Source organism: Heterodontus francisci, chromosome 12 (genome assembly GCF_036365525.1).
Source record: "Heterodontus francisci isolate sHetFra1 chromosome 12, sHetFra1.hap1, whole genome shotgun sequence".
Lineage (NCBI taxonomy): Eukaryota > Metazoa > Chordata > Chondrichthyes > Heterodontiformes > Heterodontidae > Heterodontus > Heterodontus francisci.
The window spans coordinates 54,612,848-54,633,895 of NC_090382.1; the positions used below are offsets into that span (position 1 = coordinate 54,612,848).

Genomic DNA, 21,048 nt, shown 5'->3' on the forward strand with positions numbered 1-21,048 from the left:
TGTATCCCACTGTTCCCCTGCCCTAGATCAGCTAATGGCACAGACCAAGGATTAAATCAATACTTAGCGTTCTGTACAGCTCAGTAATACAGTAGTTAATTTCTCCACTGAAAATTTTAAAGATCCCAAAATGGATGTCTGTATATGGTCAGCATTAAGTGCGTATAAGAAACCTCATGAGTTTGAACTAGCTTCAATCAGTTGTTAGTTCAGCAGTGGGAACAGTTTGTATCTTTGCATCAGATTTTAATTTCTTGCATGAGCTGATGTAATTTGTTTTAGCCCCTTCACTAACTGCTTTTAAAGTTGTGACTCTAGTAATCGCTATGCAGTTTAGCAGCTTTTTTGCAAGTGATTTCTTTTTTGAAGGCATCTGCCCATGTATGGTGGTACTAGGAGGGCAGGGCAGAATGGTTGCTTGACCAACAGCTGGGCGATGAACTACAGCAGGGACATTTTTCTTGCTCCCTCCCTAACCCGGAGGTACTGATGCCATTTTGTAGCGCCGTGTTCACTACCTAGTCCAAGATTAATTAATTCAGTACACATCAGTAACCAAAATTGGAATCTTCAGGTTTGTGTGTCCCAGCACCCACAAGGTCAAGGATGAGCCACTTCACATTTAAAAAAAAAAATATTTGCTTTGCTTTCCTTCAATACTCTGATTTTCTTGCTGAAAATGTAGCTCATCTACGGATGAAATGGGGTTAGAAGTGTTTGTTTTGTATTTGTCAACAAACTACTGTAAACCTTTTCGCTTACTAGTGCTGCCCTTTTTTTAAATGGGGATCTTTCCAAGATGTTTAAGCAGAGAATATGTAACAAAAGCTAAAATGCATGCAAGCTGTGACCAGACCCATATGATTAAAATTAGTATTATGAACAGGTCCTGACTTGTTTCAGTATATAAATGCAGCATTTGAGTTTTTTAATAAATGTTGCACTTAATTTCAGTGTAACGTAAATATTTTTAAAGCCAGATTAGCTTCACGGCTAACAAACAGATGTTTTTCTAATTGAGATGTGATCATTTGGCTTTGAAAATGTTTAATGCTTGGCTTCTTAAACTTTCTGTGTAACTCATATGTATGATTTGAGCCATTCTGAAATGTTTGTTCCACAGGCAGCCACAAAGAAGCAGAAATACGAGAAGATTAGTGAGAAGAAGATGTCCACGCCAGTTGAGGTTTTGTGTAAGGTATGTTTATTTTTTTATTTAGAGATACAGCACTGAAACAGGCCCTTCGGCCCACCGAGTCTGTGCCGACCAACAACCACCAATTTATACTAACCCTACACTACCCCCATATTTTCTACCACATCCCCACCATTCTCCTACCACCTACCTACACTAGGGGCACTTTACAATGGCCAATTTACCTATCAACCTGCAAGTCTTTTTGTTTCTAAGTTTGTTCAATCTGGTATTAAAATTTTATTTCTAAATGTCGATTACGCTTAATTACATTTTCAAATCTGTTAGTGCTTTTTTTTTAATTTCACGGGATGTGGGCATCGCGGGCTAGGCCAGCATTTATTGCCCATCCCTAATTGCCCTTGAGAAGGTGGTGGTGAGTTGCCTTCTTGAACCACTGCAGTCCATGTGGTGAAGGTGCACCTACAGTGCTGTCAGGGAGGGAGTTCCAGGATTTTGACCCAGCGACAGTGAAGGAACGGCGATATAGTTCCAAGTCAGATGATGTGTGTTTGGAGGCGAACTTGCAAGTGGTGGTGTTCCCACACATTTGCTGCCCTTGTCATTCTAGGTGGTAGAGGTTGTGGGTTTAGAAGGTGCTGTCTGAGTATCCTTGGTGCGTTAAGATCAACTGGCATTTTGAAAAGAGGCGATGCTGGAGATAGGAGAGGATTGATGTCTTGCATTGCAATTGTTAACAAATCTTCCAGGCTTGTACTATTTAAGCAACTTACGAGTGAAATGGCTCCTGTATATGGGGCTGGCAAAGAAAGATATGTAGAAAATGGAAATTTATTGAATTTTTCTTCCTTTAAAAAGGGGATTTAGATTCTGGGCTTCCTGGTAAGTAGAGAAATGTATTGTGAACAGAAAGTTAACTCTCTCCACCCTTCTATATTAGGGGTTCCCTGCTGAGTTTGCAATGTACCTGAACTACTGTCGTGGACTACGTTTTGAAGAAGCACCAGATTACATGTATCTTCGACAGCTTTTCCGCATTCTTTTCAGGTGACTTGTGAAGTCATAATGCACTTCTTAGATATATCATAGTAGAATGCGTACATATCTTGCTACTGATATGTTCTGCAATTTCTTAAATGTGTACTTGGGCACCTTTGATATCTTTTTCAGCTTCCACATTTTAAAAAGAACTGCAGTTAGAATTATAGAAGGATACAATGCATTTGCCTGCTGGCTTTTTGGAACCACTATCCGATTAGTCCCACACCTCTGCTATTTCACCGTAGCTCTGCAAATTTATCCCTTTTATTCCCTATCTAATCCGTTCATCAGTCTTCAAGCTGTGCATTTCACATCACTCACTGCGTAATTTTTTTCCCTCATTGCTTCTGGTTCTTTGCCATTTACTTTAAGTCTGCAGCCTTTGGTTACTAACTCTTCTGCCATGGGAAGCAGTTTATCCTTATTTACATTAGGGGCCAAAGTGACAATCTGTGTGTGGAGCCGGAGGATGTAGGTGAGGTTTTAAATGATTACTTTTCACCTGTGTTCACTATGGAGAAGGGCAATGTAGGTGTAGAGATCAGGGAGGGGGATTGTGACATACACGAACAAATTAGCATTGAAAGGGAGGAGGTATTAGCAGTTCTAGCGGGCTTAAAAGTGGATAAATCCCCAGACCCAGATGAGATATATCCCAGGCTGCTATGTGAGGCAAGGGAAGAGATTGCAGGGGCTCTGACACAAATGTTCAAATCCTCTCTGGCCACAGGAGAGGTGTCGGAGGACTGGAGGACAGCAAATTTGGTACCATTATTCAAGAAGTGTCGTAGGGATCAACCAGGCAATTACAGGCCAGTGAGTCTAACATCAGTGGTAGGGAAACTGGGAAAAAATTCTGAGGGACAGGATTAATCTCCACTTGGAGGGGCACAGATTAATCAAGGATAGTCAGCATGGCTTTGTCAGGGGGAGATCATGTCTAACAAATTTAACAAGGTAACTAGATGTGTAGATGAGGGTAAAGCAGTTGATGTAGTCTACATGGACTTCAGTAAGGCTTTTGATAAGGTAAGTGCCCATGGGATCCAGGGCAATTTGGCAGATTGGATCCAAAATTTTGCTTAGTGGCAGGAGGCAGAGGGTGATGGTCGAGGGTTGTTTTTGTGATTGGATGCCTGTGACCAGTGGTATACCGCAGGGATAGGTCCTGGGACCCTTAGCTGTTTGTAGTGTACATTAATGATTTAGATGTTAATATAGGGGGTATAATCAGTAAGTTCGCAGATGACATGAAAATTGGTGTTGTAAATAGTGAGGAGGAAAGCCTTAGATTACAGGACGATATAGATGGGCGGAGAAGTGGCAAATGGAATTTAATCCTGAGTAGTGTGAGGTGATGCATTTTGGCAGGACTAACAAGGCAAGAGAATATGCAGTGGGTGGTAGGACCCTAGGAAGTACAGAGGGACCTTGGTGTACTTGTCCATAGATCACTGAAGGCAGCAGCACAGGTAGATAAGGTGGTTAGGAAGGCATATGGGATACTTGCCTTTATTAGCGGAGGCATAGAATATAAGAGCAGGGAGGTTATGATGGAGCTGTATAAAACGCTAGTTAGGCCACAGCTGGAGTACTGTGTACCATTCTGGGCACCACACTATAGGAAGGATGTGATTGCACTGGAGCGGGTGCAGAGGAGATTCACCAGGATGTTGCCTGGCCTGGACCATTTCAGTTATGAAGAGAGACTGGATAGGCTAAAGTTGATTTCCTTAGAGCAGAGAAGGCTGAGGTGGGACCTGATGTATACAAAATTGAGGGGCATAGATAGGGTAGATAGGAAGAAACTTTTTCCCTTAGTGGAGGTGTCAATAACCAGGGGGCATAGATTTAAAATAAGGGGCAGGACGTTTAGAGGAGATTTGAGGAAAAACGTTTTCACCCCGTGGCTGGTTGGAATCTGGAACACACTGCCTGAAGGACGGTCACAACATTTAAGTATTTAGATGACCACTTGAAGCGCCATAGCACTTGGCCCATAGCCTTGTATGCTGGAAAATGGGATTAGAATAGATAGGTGTTTGATGGCCGGCCTGGTCACGATGGGCCGAATAGCCTGTTTCTGTGCTGTATGACTCTATGTATCAAACCCCTTCATTATTCTGAGCACCTCTACTAAATCTCCTCTAACCTCTGCTCTATAGAGAACAACCCCAGTTTTTCAATCTCCATGCACCCGAAGTCCCTTATCCTTGGTACTGTTCTAGTGAATCTTTCTGCACCATCTCTAAGGACTTTTCATCCTTTCTAAATTGTAATTGGCCACAATATCCTAGCTGGAGCCTGACCAGTGTTTCACGAAGGCTTAGCGTGACTTTCTAGCTTTGTTTTATAAAGCCAAGGATCCTTTGTGTTTTTTAATACAGCCTTCTCCACTTGTTCTACCACCCTTTTAAAGGTTTGTGTACATACACCTTAGGTCTCTGATGTTGCATCCCATTTACAATTGTACCGTTTAGTTTATATTGCATCTCCCCATTTTTCCTATCAATATGTATCACACCACACTCTTCATTAAATTTCACCTGCCCTATGTCTGCCCATTTGTCCTCCAGTGTATTACTGTCCTCATCACTTAATACTATTGAGTTTCATGTCGTGCACATTTTGAAATTATGATCTGTATACCCAAGCCCAGGTCATTAATATGTCAAAAAGAGCAGTGGTTCTAATACTGACCCCTGGGGAGCATCATTGTATACCTCACTCCAGTCTGTGAAGGAATAGTTGACAATTACTCAGTCTTCTTAGTCAATTTCATATTCACCCTACCAACGTTCCTTCAATCCCAGGGGCTTCAATTTTTCTAACAAATTTATTATGTGACACCTTTTGAAAGTCACTGTACACAATATCAATGCGTTACCTTAATTGACCCCCTCTTCGTCGAGGAACTCAATCAAGTTTGATCCGCAGAATTTGCCTTTAACAAATCTATGCTGGGTGTTCATTTATCAACTTGTACCTCTCCAAGTGACAGTTAATTTTGTCCCGGGTTATTGTCTTAAAGTTTCCACACCATTTAAATTAGGTTGACTGACGTATAGTTGTTGGATTTATCCCCCACCCCTTTCTTTGAACATGGGTGTGACATTTGCAGTTGTCCAGTTCTCTGGCACCACTCCCATATCTAATGAGGATTGGAAGGTTGCAGCCTGAACCTCTGCAATTTCCTCACTTGCTTCTGTCAGTAACCTAGGATGCATTCCATCCAGACGAGGTGGCTTTTCTACTTCGAGTACTTGCCAGCCTTTTAAGTACCTCATTTATTTTTATCCCATATCTCCAATACCACCACCTTTTACTCTATCATTGGCAGCATCCTCTTTCGTGAAGACAGTTTGTGCATGACTAGGAGGTTGTAGATTGAGAAAAATTTCAACTATCAGCTATTTTACTTTTGCTATTCTTGGTGTTTTGAGTGGCTTTTTTGAAAATAGTGAATAAGCTGCAATAAAACAAAGTGGCCTTGGAAAATTAACTTCTCTGAACCTGGTAACCTAAAATGGTGCCAGAATTCTCAACATTTTAGATTTAGTCACATAGCATTTAATATGTACCTTTTTGTTCTTCCTTTAGAACTTTAAATCATCAGTATGACTATACCTTTGACTGGACAATGTTGAAGCAAAAGGCAGCACAGCAGGCAGCTTCTTCCAGTGGACAAGGGCAGCAGGCCCAAACCCCTACAGGCAAGCAAACTGAGAAGTCCAAGAGCAACATGAAAGGTAAGTAGTCAATAGCCACATGACTTGTGAAATATGAAACTGTAAATTTTAGAGCGATGCAGGTAATTGAAGACTTGCATAATTGTGTTAGATCAGGAAGGTAGCCAAAAATCAATTCAATTGCTAAATTATTTTGTGCACTGTCATTTGGAGAGGGAGGATTAAGGCTATTTTAAATTCAGTACATTGTATGAAATCTCCATCTCTAAATTGTTGCATTTGACTGTTTGATTCAACTCCTGTATGTAGACCTCAATTGTATACCTAGACCTTTCTTTCAGACAGGGACAAAAACACTTATTTCCACTTCAACTTGATGGTAATGAAGCAAATAGAAAAAACACATGATTGAGGATAAGATAGCAACAGTATAATCTTGAAAAACATCGAACAGACCGAAAAAATCAATGATAGAAAGTACAGCAGACTCTTACTTCATGGTTAATACTGTGGGAATAAATATAATCCAAAAATTTGAGCAGTATTTTCCACTGTTGCACTGCAAGTTAAAGACCACATTAGTTTTCACTGCTTTAATGGATAAAATAGTGTTTCAAGGGAAGCAGTGGGACTTGAATCTACTTCAGAATGGAATATTATTTTTATGTTTAGAAAAGGGTTTCTGTCTAGAACTCCGTTACTATTCAGAATCATAGTGGCCCATAAGCTGCAAAGCTGAGTGCATTTTAAGTGCTTTGCTTACTAACTGGATTTGTGTCCAAGAGTTTTTTTAAATGTTTTTTAAGTATCTTTTTTTCAAAATTCTAGTTTAATGGATGTTGACATCTTAATCCAGCATAAAAGACTACCTGGCAGTAAGTGCTAATGGAGCTGTTGAAAGACATTTCTCAGTACACTGATTTAAAAATAACAGCCTTCTGTTTGGGGATACATATAATTTGCACAAGAGAATTTCATTTTGTGATTTTTATCATATGTATCAACAACTATTTTGAATCGATAAAGAAAGTGAAGTGGTGGTTTCTTAGCTATTCTGTAGTGTTTTATGTCTCTAAAATGTTCATTTGCTTCTGTGACAGTAAAGAAGTAATTTTGTAAAGTAGGTCAAACAAAAGTGATCCCTAAAGTCTTTATGATGCAAATAAAAATTGCCTCGGACCAGTGTTCCCATGAAAACTTTGATATTTGGGGGAAGATATTTATGGTCCAATTCCAGATTGGTGTCCTGAGTAGGCACCTTCAAAGCTAGAATATTCCTGGTATATCTGCCCTGAGAGTTCCAGTTCTGCCCACAGGGACTCCGTCAAGTCAAAGGAAATCAAGTGTTCCCAAAAAGCGTGCAGCTCACAGGGTGCGTTGCCTTACACAGCTAGGACAACATTGTCAGAGTCTTTCATAGTCCATGTAGCCTTGAAGGATGAGGTATGTACCCAGCCTTCAAGTTTACCAAATGCACTGAGGCTCACTGGTGCTTGGTTGATTTGTACTTCTCATTGCAGTCTTAAAGCCCTGATCTGAGTAACATCAACACTTGGTATGAGATGATTTTCAACACACCAGCATGCATCCCATAAGGGAAAAGCAGGGTTTTTTCAAGCCCAGTCATTATTTTTCAGTTTCAGATTTCATATCTTTGATGAAAAGCTGAGAAGGTTGGGTGGTGTGGGTAGGGGTTTGTCTCATAGAAGCTCTCTCTAGCCAGAAGTCAGAACCACAGCATTCAAGTGCAGATCACTAATGACCAGCTTACTCAGGTAAGACTGCTGATTGTGGATAGTGTGCAGTTTTCTGCTGGATAAGCATCCGCAGATTTTCATTTACCACTTCTCATTTGACAGCCATGCCACAAGAGATATTTGCAAAAACTTCAAGTTGGCCAAGTTTTGAGTTCAAAAGATGGGTCCTGTGATTTTGTATAACCTACAGTTCATGAAAAATTATGGCAGCAAATTTCTAAAGATCCAGAAATATGTTGAGGAAGCATTTACTGGATAGCATTACGCAGTGTTTCCAATAGCAACTATGGCTTTGACAGAGAATACCAATGTTTACCATACAGGATATTTTAAAATTTGATTATTTTCTGCATGTCCTTTTTAAACACTCAAGATCAGTGCTGAAGTTAGGTGTTAATCATATAAGCAGGAGGCCACCAATTAGAACATAGAACAGCACAGTACAGGCCCGTCGGCCCATGATGTTGTGCCGAACCTTTAACCTACTCTAAGATCAAACTAGCTACCTACCCTTCATTCTACTATCATCCATGTACCTATCCAAGAGTCGCTTAAATGCCCCTAATGTATCTGCTTCTACTACCACCGCTGGCAGCGCATTCCATGCACCCACCACTCTGTGTAAAGAACCTACCTCTGACATCTCCCCGAAACCTTCCTCCAATCACCTTAAAATTATGCCCCCTGGTGATAGCCCTTTCCACCCTGGGAAAAAGTCTCTGGCTATCCACTCTATCTATGCCTCATCATCTTGTACCCCTCTATCAAGTCACCTCTCATCCTTCTTCGCTCCAATGAGAAAAGCCCTAGCTCCCTCAATCTTTCTTCGTAGGACATGCCCTCCAGTCCAGGCAGCATCCTGGTAAATCTCCTCTGCACCCTCTCTAAAGCTTCCACATCCTTCCTATAATGTGGCGACCAGAACTGAACACAATATTTCAAGTGTGGTCGAACCAGGGCCTTATAGAGCTGCAGCATAACCTCGCGGCTCTTAAACTCAATCCCCCTGTTAATGAAAGCCAACACACCATACGCCTTCTTAACAACCCTATCAACTTGGGTGGCAACTTTGAGCGATCTATGGACATGGACCCCAAGATCCCTCTGTTCCTCTACACTACCAAGAATCCTGTCTTTAAGCCGCATTCGAATTCGACCTTCCAAAATGAATCACTTCACACTTTTCCAGGTTGAACTCCATCTGCCATTTCTCAGCCCAGCTCTGCACCCTGTCAATGTCCCATTGCAACCTACAACAGCCTTCCACACTATCCACAACTCCAGCAACCTTTTGTGTCATCGGCAAACTTGTTAACCCAGCCTTCCACTTCCTCATCCAAGTCATTTATAAAAATCACAGAGCAGAGGTCCCAGAACAGATCCTTGTGGAACACCACTGGTCACCGAGCTCCATGCTGAATACTTACCATCTACTACCACCCTCTGACTTCTATGGGCCAGCCAATTATGTATCCAGACAGACAACTTTCCCTGAATCCCATGCCTTCTTACTTTCTGAACGAGCCTACCATGGGGAACCTTATCAAACTGCTTGCTAAAATCCATATACACCACATCCACTGCTCTTCCTTCATCAATGTGTTTTGTCACATCTTCAAAGAATTCAATAAGGCTTGTGAGGCATGACCTGCCCCTCACAAAGCCATGCTGACTGTCTCTAATCAAACCATGCTTTTCCAAATAATCATAAATCCTGTCTCTCAGAATCCTCTCCAATAATTTGCCCACTACTGACGTAAGACTGACTGGTCTATAATTCCCAGGGTTATCCCTATTCCCTTTCTTGAACAAGAACAACATTTGCCACCCTCCAATCATCTGGTACTACTCCAGTGGACAGTGAAGACGCAAAGATCATCGCCAAAGGCAGAGCAATCTCTTCCCTCGCTTCCCGTAATATCCTTGGGTATATCCCGTCTGGCCCCGGGGACTTATCTGTCCTCATATCATTCAAAATTTCCAGCACATCCTCCCTCTTAACCTCAACCTGTTCGAGCATATCAACCTGTTCCACGCTGTCCTCACAAACGACCAGGTCCCCCTCACTGGTGAATACTGAAGCAAAGTATTAATTTAGGACCTCACCTACCTCCTCCGACTCCAGGCACAAGTTCCCTCCACTATCCCTGATCGGCCCTACCCTCACTCTGGCCATCCTCTTGTTCCTCACATAAGTGTAGAACACCTTGGGATTTTCCTTAATCCTACCCGCCAAGACTTTTTCATGTCCCCTTCTAGCTCTCCTAAGTCTATTCTTCAGTTCCTTCCTGGCTACCTTGTAACCCTCTAGAGCCCTGTCTGATCCTTGCTTCCTCAACCTTAAGTAAGTTTCCACATCTCATGTCATCCAAGGTTCCTTCACCCTACCGTCCCTTCCCTGCCTCATTGGGACAAACCTATCCAGCAGTCGCAGCAAGTGTTCCCTAAACAACCTCCACATTTCTGTCGTGCATTTCCCTAAGAACATCTGTTCCCAATTTATGCTCCCCAGTTCCTGCCTAATAGCATTGTAATTCCCCCTGCCCCAATTAAATATTTTCCCATTCCGTCTGCTCCTGTCCCTCTCCATGACTATAGTAAAGGTCAGGGAGTTGTGATCACTATCACCGAAATGCTCTCCCACCGATAGATCTGCCACCTGGCCTGGTTCGTTGCCGAGCACCAAGTCCAACATAGTCTCCCCTCTAGTCGGCCTATCTACATATTGAGTCAGGAAACCTTCCTGGACACACCTGGCAAAAACTGCTCCATCCAAACTATTTGCACTAAGGAGGTTCCAATCAATATTAGGGAAGTTGAAGTCACCCATGACAACAACCCTGTTACTTCTGCACCTTTCAAAAATCTGCCTCCCAATCTGTTCCTCCATGTTTCTGTTGCTATTGGGGGGTCTATAGAAAACTCCCAACAAAGTGACTGCTCCTTTCCTGTTTCTGACTTCCACCCATAATGACTCAGTAGACAAACCCTCCTCGACGACCTCCCTTTCTGCAACTGTGATACTATCCCTGATTAGCAATGCCGCTCCCCCACCTCTTTCACCTCCCTCCCTATTCCTTTTGAAACATCTAAACCCCGGAACATCCAACATCCATTCCTGCCCCTGTGATATCCACGTCTCCGTAATGGCCACAACATCGTAGCTCCAAGTACTGATCCATGCCCTAAGTTCATCACCCTTATTCCTGACACTTCTTGCGTTAAAATAGACACACTTCAACCCATCATACTGGCTGCAACTTTGCCCTGTCAACTGTCTAACCTTCCTCACAGACTCTCTGCACTCGGTATCTGCCTGTTCAACAGCTACCCCATCCACTGATCCGTAGCTCCGGTTCCCATCCCCCTGCCAAACTAGTTTAAACCCTCCCGAAGAGCTCTCGCAAACCTCCGGCCCAGGATATTGGTGCCCCTCCAGTTCAGATGCAACCCGTCCTTCTTGTACAGGTCCCACCTTCCCCAGAAGGTATCCCAATGATCTACATATCTGAATCCCTCCCTCCTACACCAGTTCTGTAGCCCCGTGTTCAGCTGCACTTGCTCCCTGTTTCTAGCCTCACTAGCACGTGGCACCGATAACACTCCTGAGAATACTAATCTGCTCGTCCTGCCTTTCAGCTTCCAACCTAACTCCCTATATTCGCTTTTCAGGTCCTCATCCCTTTTCCTAGCTATGTCATTGGTACCGATATGTACCACGACCTCTGGCTGCTCCCCCTCCCCCTTAAGAATCCTGTAGTCCCGATCCAAGACATCCCTGACCCTAGCACCCGGGAGGCAACATACCATCCGGGAGTCTCGTTCGCGACCACAGAATCTCCTGTCTGTTCCTCTAACCACTGAATCTCCTATCACTATCGCTCTCCTATTCTCCCCCCTTCCCTTCTGAGCCACTGGGCCAGGCTCAGTGCCAGAGACCTGGCCAATGTGGCTTTCCCCTGGTAGGTCGTCCACCTCAACCGTATCCAAAACGGTATACATATTATTGAGGGGAACGGCCACAGGGGATCCCTGCACTGTGCGCCTATTCCTTTTCCCTCCCCTGACGGTCACCCAGCTACCTTTATCCTGTAACTTAGGTGTCACTACTTCCCTATAACTGCTCTCTATCACCCAATTATTGGGCTTTGCTTTCTAGATCATAACTACTCTGTGTAAATTTTTTTGGGTCGGCTCTGTTTCTTTTGCTAAGTACCTTAAATCTGTGTCTTTTGGTTTTCAGCCTTCTGCCACTGGAAAGTTTCTCATTTATTGCATCAAAACACTTCCATCTGAGCACCTCAATCAAATTTCCCCTTAACCCTTTCTGCTGTGAGGAGAGCAAACTCTGTTTCTCTCGTCTTTCTACAAATTGAAGTCTTTTATCCCGGTACCATTCCATCTCCTTTGCATGCTCTCCAAGGCCTTGACACCCTTTGTAAAATGTGGTGCCGAGAATTGGCCACAACTTGGCCTTTTTAACAGACTAATCGTAGGGAATTTAGACATTTGCGGCACAGGAGGAGGACATTCAGACCATCAAGTCTGTGCCAGCCAGACAAAAACTGTCCAGCCTAATCCCACTGTCCAGGTCTTCGTCCATAGCCTTGTAAGTTATAGCACTTCAAGTGCATATCCAAGTATTTTTTAAATGTGATTAGGGGTTCTGCCTCTGTGATCTTTTCAAGCAGTGAGTTCCAGACTCCAATGAGCATTTGGGTGAAAAATTTTCTCCAACTTACCTCTAATCCTTCTGCCAATTTCTTTACACCTATGCACCTTGATTATTGACCCTTTTTTGCTAAGGGAAATAGTGCATCAGAAGGACCTATGTCCAAGTCCCTCATAATTTTCTGCACCTCAAATAAATGTCCCCTCAGTGTTCCCTTGCCTTTGTCAAGTATTCCCTTGCCTTTGTTTGCTCTCCGCAAATACCCCTCTTCTCCAAATTGAATTCCATTTGCAATTTTCTGCCACCTGAGCAGTCCATTGGCATCTTCCTACAGTTTACAGCCTAAATCATTGTTATACACCATGAAAAGCAAGGGGCCTAGTACTGAGCCCTGTGGAACTCCACTAAAATCGGCCTTCCTGTCACAAAAACACCTATAGACCCTTTGCTGCTGCTACTGAGCCAATTTTTGGATCCAACTTGCCACTTTCCCTTAGATTCCATGGGCTTTTACTTTTCTGTATGATAAAGGCCTGCTCGGGTCTGCAAAAAAAAAAGCCCGATCCAGGCCTGACAGAACCGCGTCGGACCTGGCCCGAGTCCTTTCAGTTTTTCTTGCTCCTAACTATCAGTTAACTTACCTTCTGTTTTTCACTTTGTTGCCGATTTGCACAAGCTTAAAATAACTAACAAAACCACCTTTCTAGTCCAAGAATTAAATTAACATTGGGCAAAAAATTAAGAGTGGAGGAATTGGATAATCTGGTGGTATTTGAAGTTGGTAAGTCAGCAGGAGCAGAGGAGATGCATCCAAAGATACTGAGAGAAGTAAGGAAGGAGATTACATGGGAAAATTGGAAGATGATGGCCAGAGCCTTAGATACAGGATTGGTGCCAGAAGACTGGAGAATTGAACATGTTGCACCCTTGTTCAGAAAAGGGTGTAAGGATAAGCCCTGCAGCTATAGGCTAGTCTGTTTAACCTTGGTGGGAAAGATTTTAGAAATTATAATTTGTGACAACATATGAACATGCGAATTAGGAGCAGGAGTAGGCCCCTCAAGCCTACTCTGCCATTCAACATGATCCTGGCTGATTGTAACCTGAACTCCACATTCCTGCCTACCACCGATAAACTTTCACCCCCTAGCTTATCGCGAACCTGTCTACATCTGCCTTTAAAAATATTCAAAGACTCTGCTTCCACTGCCTTTTGAGGAAGCGTTCCAAAGATTCACAACCCTCAGAGAAAAAATTTCTCCTCATCTCTATCTTAAGTGGGCAACCCCTTATTTTTAAACTGTGACCCCTAATTCTAGATTCTCCCACAATGGGAAACATCCTTTCCACATCCACCCTATCAAGACCCCTCAAGATCTTGTTTCAATTAAGTTGCCTCTTACTCTTCCAAACTCCAGCAGATACAAGTCTAGCCTGTCCAACCTTTCCTCATAAGATAACCCACCCATTCCAGGTATTCGTGTCTTATACCTTCTCTGAACTGCTTCCAACGCATTTAAGTCTTTCCTTAAATAAGGAGACCAATACTGTACACGGTATTCCAGATGTGGTCTCACCAATGCACTGTATAACTGAAGCATTACCTCCCTACTTTTGTATTTAATTTCCCTCTCAATAAACGATAGCATTCCATCAGAAACAGAATCATAGAATTTCCCACATTATGCTCCATTTGGAAGATCTTTGTCCACTCACTTAACCTATCCGTATCCCTTTGTAGCCTCTTTACGTCCTCTTCACAACTTACTTTCCTACCTATCTTTGTGTCATCAGCAAATTTAGCAACCATGCCTTCGATCCCTTCATCCAAGTCATTTATATAAATTGTAAAAAGTTGAGGTTCCAGCACTGACCACTGTGACACACCACTCTTGCATCTCGCCAACCAGAAAATGACCCATTTATGCCTACTCTGTTTCCTGTTAGCTAGCCAATCTTCTATCCATGTCAATATGTTACCCCCTCTCTTTTGGGCCTCCTTATCTCGAGAGACAATGGATACGCGCCTGGAGGTGGTCAGTGGTTTGTGAAGCAGCGCCTGGAGTGGCTATAAAGGCCAATTCTGGAGTGACAGGCTCTTCCACAGGTGCTGCAGAGAAATTTGTTTGTCGGGGCTGTTGCACAGTTGGCTCTCCCCTTGCGCCTCTGTCTTTTTTCCTGCCAACTACTAAGTCTCTTCGACTCGCCACAATTTAGTCCTGTCTTTATGGCTGCCCGCCAGCTCTGGCGAATGCTGGCAACTGACTCCCACGACTTGTGATCAATGTCACACGATTTCATGTCGTGTTTGCAGACGTCTTTATAGCGGAGACATGGACGGCCGGTGGGTCTGATACCAGTGGCGAGCTCGCTGTACAATGTGTCTTTGGGGTTCCTGCCATCTTCCATGCGGCTCACATGGCCAAGCCATCTCAAGCGCCGCTGACTCAGTAGTGTGTACAAGCTGGGGGTGTTGGCCGCTTCAAGGACTTCTGTGTTGGAGATATAGTCCTGTCACCTGATGCCAAGTATTCTCCGAAGGCAGCGAAGATGGAATTGTAAAAAGTTGAGGTTCCAGCACTGACCACTGTGACACACCACTCTTGCATCTCGCCAACCAGAAAATGACCCATTTATGCCTACTCTGTTTCCTGTTAGCTAGCCAATCTTCTATCCATGTCAATATGTTACCCCCTACTCCATGAGGTTTTATTTTCTGCAATAACCTTTGATGTGACAGCTTATCAAATGCCTTTTGGAAATCCAAGAAGTACATCCACTGTTTCCTCTTTATCCACAGCAAATGCTACTACTTCAAAGAACTCCAAGAGGATTGGTTAAACATAATTTCCCTTTCACAAAACCATGTTGACTCTACCTGATTGCGTAGACTTTTTCTAAGTGTTCTGCTAAAACGTCATTAATAAAAGCTTCTAACAGTTTCCCTAAGACAGATGTTAAGCTAACTGGCCTGTAGTTTCCTGCTTTGTCTCCCTTTTTGAATAAAGGAGTTACATTCGCTATTTTCCAATATAATAATGGAATCTTCCCCCGAATCTAGGGAATGTTGGAAAATTCCCTAGGATGCAGTCCGTCAGGACCCAGGGACTTGTCAGCCCGCAGCTCCAACAATTTGCTCAGTATAACTTACCTGGTGATAATTTTCTTGTGCTCCTCCCTCCCTTCCATTTCCTGATTTACAGCTATTTCTGGGATGTTACTTGTATCCCCTATAGTGAAGACTGATGCAAAATATTGTTCAATTCATCTGTCATCTTGTTATCCATTATGAATTTCCCAGACTCACTTTCTATAGGACCAGCACTCACTTTGTTAACTTTTTTTTTTTCCTTTTTAAATATCTATAGAAACTCTTACCAGCTTTTTATATTTCTAGCTAGCTTTCTCTGGTATTAATTTTTCCCTCAATAATTTTTTAGTCATTCTTTGCTGTTTTTAATATTCGGTCCAATCGTCTGACCTGCCACCCAGCTTTGCACAATTAAATGCTTTTTCTTTAAGTTTGATACTACCTTTAACTTTTTTAGTTAACCATGGATGGTGGGTCCTCCGCTTGGAATTTTCCTTTTCATTGGAATATATCTATTCTGTGTATTATGAAATATTCCTTTGAATGTCTGCCACAGCATCTCTATTCTATTCCTTAACCTAATTTGCCAGTTCACTTAAGCCCTCTTTCATCCCCTCATAATTTCCCTTGATTAAGTTTAAAATACTAGTGTTAGACCCACTCTTCTCTTCCTCAAACTGAGTGTAAAATTCAATCATATTATGATCACTGCTACCCAGGGGCACCTTCACTGAGGTCATTAATTAATCCTATTTCATTGCACACTACCAGGTCTAGTATAGCCTGCTCTCTGGTTGGCTCCAGAATGTGCTGCTGTAAGAAACTATCCAGAAAACATTCCATGAACTCCTCATCTAGGCTACCTTTGCCCATCTGATTTTTCCAGTCTATACGTAGATCAAAATCCTCCATGATTATTGCCGTATCTTTCGGACAAACTCCATTTATTCATTTATTTATTTAGAGCACTGAAACAGGCCCTTCGGCCCACCGTGTCTGTGCTGACCAAGAACCACCCATTTATACTAATCCTACATTAATCCCATATTCCCTACCACGTCCCTACCATTCTCCTACCATCTACCTACACTCGGGCAATTTACAATGGCCAATTTACCTATCAACCTGCAAGTCTTTGGCTGTGGGAGGAAACCGGAGCACCCGGCAGAAACCCACACAGACACGGAGAACTTGCAAACTCCGCACATTTCTTCCATTGTACCCCATCCTACTGTGTGGTTACTGTTTGGGGGCCTGTTCACCACTCCCATAGGTGACTTTTTGCCTTTATCATTTCTCACCTCTACCCAAACTGCTACATCCTGGTTTCCTGAACTTGGGTAATCCCTCTCTATTGCGCTAATACCATTATTAATTAACAGACCCACCCCTCCATCTTTTCCTAGCTTCCTGTCCTTCCTAAATGTCATCGTACCCTTCAATATTCAGGTCCCAGTCTGTCATCCTGCAGCCATGACTCTAATGGCTATCAGATTATACTTATTTGTATTTGCGCTATCTGTTCATCTGTTTTGTTTCGAATACTATGTGCATTCTGAAAGAGCCTTTAGATTTGTCCTTTTTATCATTTTTGTAACCTAGCCTTATCTGTTGATTTACTCTTTGATTTGTACACTCTGTCCCTTTCTGTCACAGTCTGCTTATCATTTACCGTATTAATACCTTTCTCTTGCCTTGTCTCTACTCTGATTTACCACATCTTCACCAAATTGATCCCTTGCTCCACTATTTACTTTAAAACCCTTTTGATTTCCCTAGTTATGTGGCTCGCTAGAACACTGGTCCCAGCATGGTTCAGGTGAAGACTGTCCCCAATAGTACACTTTTCCCAGTACTGGTGCCAGTGTCACATGAACTGGAACCCATTTCTACCACACCAGTCTTTGAGCTATGTGTTCATTTAGCTAACCTTATTTGCCCTATGCCAGTTTGCATGTGGCTCATGTAATAATCCAGAGATTAACAGTCACTTGGACAAATGTGGATTAATTCAGGAAAGCCAGCATGGATTTGTTAAAGGCAAATCATGTTTAACTTGCTTTAGTTTTTAGATGAGGTAATAAAGGTTTGACGAGGGTAATGTGGTTGATGATGTGTACATGGACTTACAAAAAGTACTTGATAAAGTGCCACATAACAGGCCACCTGTTCGGCCTCAACTGGGGTATTGCGTCCAGTTCTGGGCACCACATTTTAGGAAGGTTGTGAAGGCATTGGGGCTTGTACAGAAAAAAAATTCCTGAGCATGGTTTCAGGAATGAGGAACTTCAGTTACATGAATAGGTTGGAAAAGCTGGGGCTGTTTATCTTGGAGACGAGAAAGTTAAGAGGAGATTTGAAAGAGGTGCTCAAAATCATGAGGGGTCTGGACAGAGTTGATGGGGAGAAACTGTTCCCATCGGCGGAAGGATCCAGAACCAGAGGACACTGGTTTAAGGTGATTGGCAAAAGAAGAAAAGGCAGTATGAAGAAAACCTTTATGCAGCGCGTGGTTGGGATCTGGAATGCTCTGCTTGAGTGTGATGGAGGCAGATTCAATTAAGGCCTTCAAAAGAGAATTAGATAATTATCTGAAGAGAAAAAAATTTGCAGGGCGACAGTGAAAGGACGGCGAAGTGGGACTATGAGTTGCTCTTGCAGAAAGCCGTCACGAGCACGACGGCTGAATGGCTTCCTTCTGTGCTTAACCATTCTGTGATCCTGTAAAATGAGTTTTACTTGTCTGTACTTTTTCATGCCCCCTGGTTGCTTTCCTAGTTTCATTTTTTAATATCACCCCTGCACTTTTCATATTCCTCCAGGCTTTCTGTAGCATTGATCTCTTGACAACTGACATGAGCTTCAGTTTTTTGTCTTTTCCTGCCCTGTGTGTTCCTTGACATTCATGGGGCTCTAGGTTTGGGAGTCGCACCCCTTTTTCTTTGTGGGAACCTATTCTGTTTGCTCTATTCTCCTTGAATACTTCCCACTGATTTACCTTCAAGTAGCTGTTTCCAGTCCACCTTTGCTAAACACGCCTCAGCTTAGTAAATTTGGCCTTTTTGCAATTTAAAACTTTACTCCTGGTTCATCTTTGTCCTTTTCTAAATCCAGTTTAATTATGATCAGATTGCTCTCCCACTGATACCCCTTCCATCTGCTCAGCTTCATTTCCTAAAACCAAGTCCAGAATTGCTGCCTCTATAGTTGGTTTGCTACATACTAGCTAAAGAAAAAATCTAGAATTCTGTGCTTTCAAGCCTTTTACACTGATTCTATTCCAGTTAATATAAGGGTAGTTGAAATCGCCCCACTATTACTACCATATTGTTTTTGCATTTCTCTGAAATCTCCCTCTGACTGTGGTACACTCCCAGCTGTGTGATCGCCCCTTTTCGGTTCTTCAGTTCAACCCTTATTTGATCCTTCTAGCATATAATCTCTCCTCACAGCTGTGATTGTTTCTTTAACCAGTATTGCAACCCCCTCCTTTTTTTTTTTCATTCCTTTCTATATCTCATCTGCAAACCCTGTAACCAGGAATGTTGAGCTGCCATTTCTGCCCTTTCAGCCATGTCTCATAATAGCTATACTTCCAAGTGTCTACCTGTGCCTTCAGCCTTATTCATTTGCATTGACGTATATGCCACCGGAAGTAATCCTTGTGCTCCGACCAGGTGAGAGAGGTCTAGGGTTCCCTTTCAGCATTCGCCTGGTCTTACTGTAACGGTTTTATTTGTAAACACATTTCATAGCTCCTCCTTGCTGAATCCTTGTTCACCGCTTTCCAATTATAAGGCAAAGAAACCAGCACAAACAGGCTTTCTTAGGTTTAAAGAAGAAAGTTGAAATTTTATTAAACTTTAACTTAAAAACTCTAATCGGTTAATGCCTACGGATACATGCCGCATCCCACGTTAGCATACATACATGATACGCACATGCAAATAGAGACAGAAAAGAGCAGAAGAAATAAAGTGGAAAAGTTTGAGGCAATATCTGAAGAGTTTTTTTGTTACAGGTCTTCGAGCTCACTTTATAGTTCTTGATTGTAGGTAGTTATTTTTGTTGGGGCCTAGTATTCCTCTTAAACCTTGTTCACTGTAGTAGACACTTTTTGGGGGTTCATGTGTCTTCTGTGGGTTTTTGGAGTTTGTTTATTTATTTAGAGATACAGCACTGAAACAGGCCCTTCGGCCCACTGAGTCTGTGCCGACCACCATCCACCCATTTATACTAACCCTACAGTAATCCCATATTCCCTATCACCTCCCTACACTAGGGGCAATTTACAATGGCCAGTTTACCTATCACCTGCAAGTCTTTTGGAGTTCCGTGAGAAAGAGATGGTGAGCAGGACAGGAGGGGAGGTCTTTTCAGTCCAGCGGCAAAGATTTTCTGCCAGTTCGAACACTGTCTTTACAATTTAAAACTCGCCAAGTTGGCCAGCAGGGTAGTCACGTGACTGGTATAATCACTTCTGGCTTTGTGTATTGAGTGGGTCAGGGAATGGTCTTTTGTCTACAAATACTGTCAATATACAAAAATGTCTTTCCAGCCAGGGGCCTGGTAACCACTTGTAACAGGCCTTCTCTTCCCTGCAACAAGTTGAAATTTAATGTCCATTTGGCGAAATTAATGTGCCTCAGTCTTGGCAGGTGGGGCCCTGCATGACACCTCCACACCCAGGGGACTGAAATGCGACTTGGAGAAAAAAGGCACATTTCATTAAAAGGTTGAGAGAAAATATGCAGAAAACCAGGCATTTCTCATTCATTCCCAATCATTCATAAATCCTAAAGCTTATTAAAATTGCCTATCTTTTCTTGGTGCCAATGCTGCTTTAATTTCTGCCTTTGGGCATCCCAGTAACCATGTGGTTCTTTGGGGAAGTTTTTCTTCAGTTTGTCCATTGCCATGGCTGCCTAGGGTCTTTGTTCCTGTTGAGGTCTGTCGGGGGTGCGGGTGGTGGAGTTAGGTTTAATTAGCCCCAAGTTGGAGTTTTTTTCTAAGAGTCAGTCATGGGTGGGTCTATCCTGAACGCAATTTCAGTGCTTTTCTGAGTTATGCAAAGGCTTTTGACTTTGGGGATGGGATGTTCCCTTTTTTCTCTGACTGTGGGGGAGGGTTCTTTGTTAATCTCCCCTTTGTTCTCTGGGACGCTCCTGCCTGCAGGTATTTGTGCAGACTCTTCTGCACTCCACTGTAGCACTTCAACTAGGCGAGGCATCACCCTCACTCTTTCTCTGCCCCCGGAGGTCTTTCTTTGTCTCTGCAGGTTCTGGTAAATGCTGTTAGCAACTCTGGTGGGGTGCTTCTAGAGTTTGCATTTACGTGGGAGGATGTGGGGTCTAACTTTTCAAATTTTTTGGGGTTGGCTGACTGGACAGTCGGGGTTTTCATCCGGGATTCTTCCTGGACTTGCATTAACCTGCCCTCTTGGGGGGTCATTGCTCAATGGGACTGAGATGCCTTGCCATGCCTGTATTTATTAGACTAGTATCTGATCTTATCACATGTAAAACTGACTTGTTTCTGATCTGAGAAGAAAACACTTACTGGGTATTTAAATCTGCTCTTTCCCTTGGGCTGACATCACTTCTGGCTCCCTCACACTCTCACTCCCTTGTCTCTTAATCCAT

At 42.9% G+C, this 21,048-nt stretch overlaps 1 protein-coding gene across 2 annotated transcripts in view; it reads left to right on the top strand.

The window, feature by feature from the left end:
- Positions 1-21,048, top strand: part of csnk1a1 (casein kinase 1, alpha 1) — an 80,355-nt gene that overhangs the window by 55,500 nt on the left and 3,807 nt on the right. For both annotated transcript variants that reach the window (XM_068043441.1, XM_068043442.1), the window contains 3 exons: positions 1,124-1,198; positions 2,097-2,203; positions 5,798-5,946. In XM_068043441.1, coding sequence (XP_067899542.1) covers positions 1,124-1,198; positions 2,097-2,203; positions 5,798-5,946 — 331 coding nt within the window. The remainder of the gene's footprint in view (positions 1-1,123; positions 1,199-2,096; positions 2,204-5,797; positions 5,947-21,048) is intronic.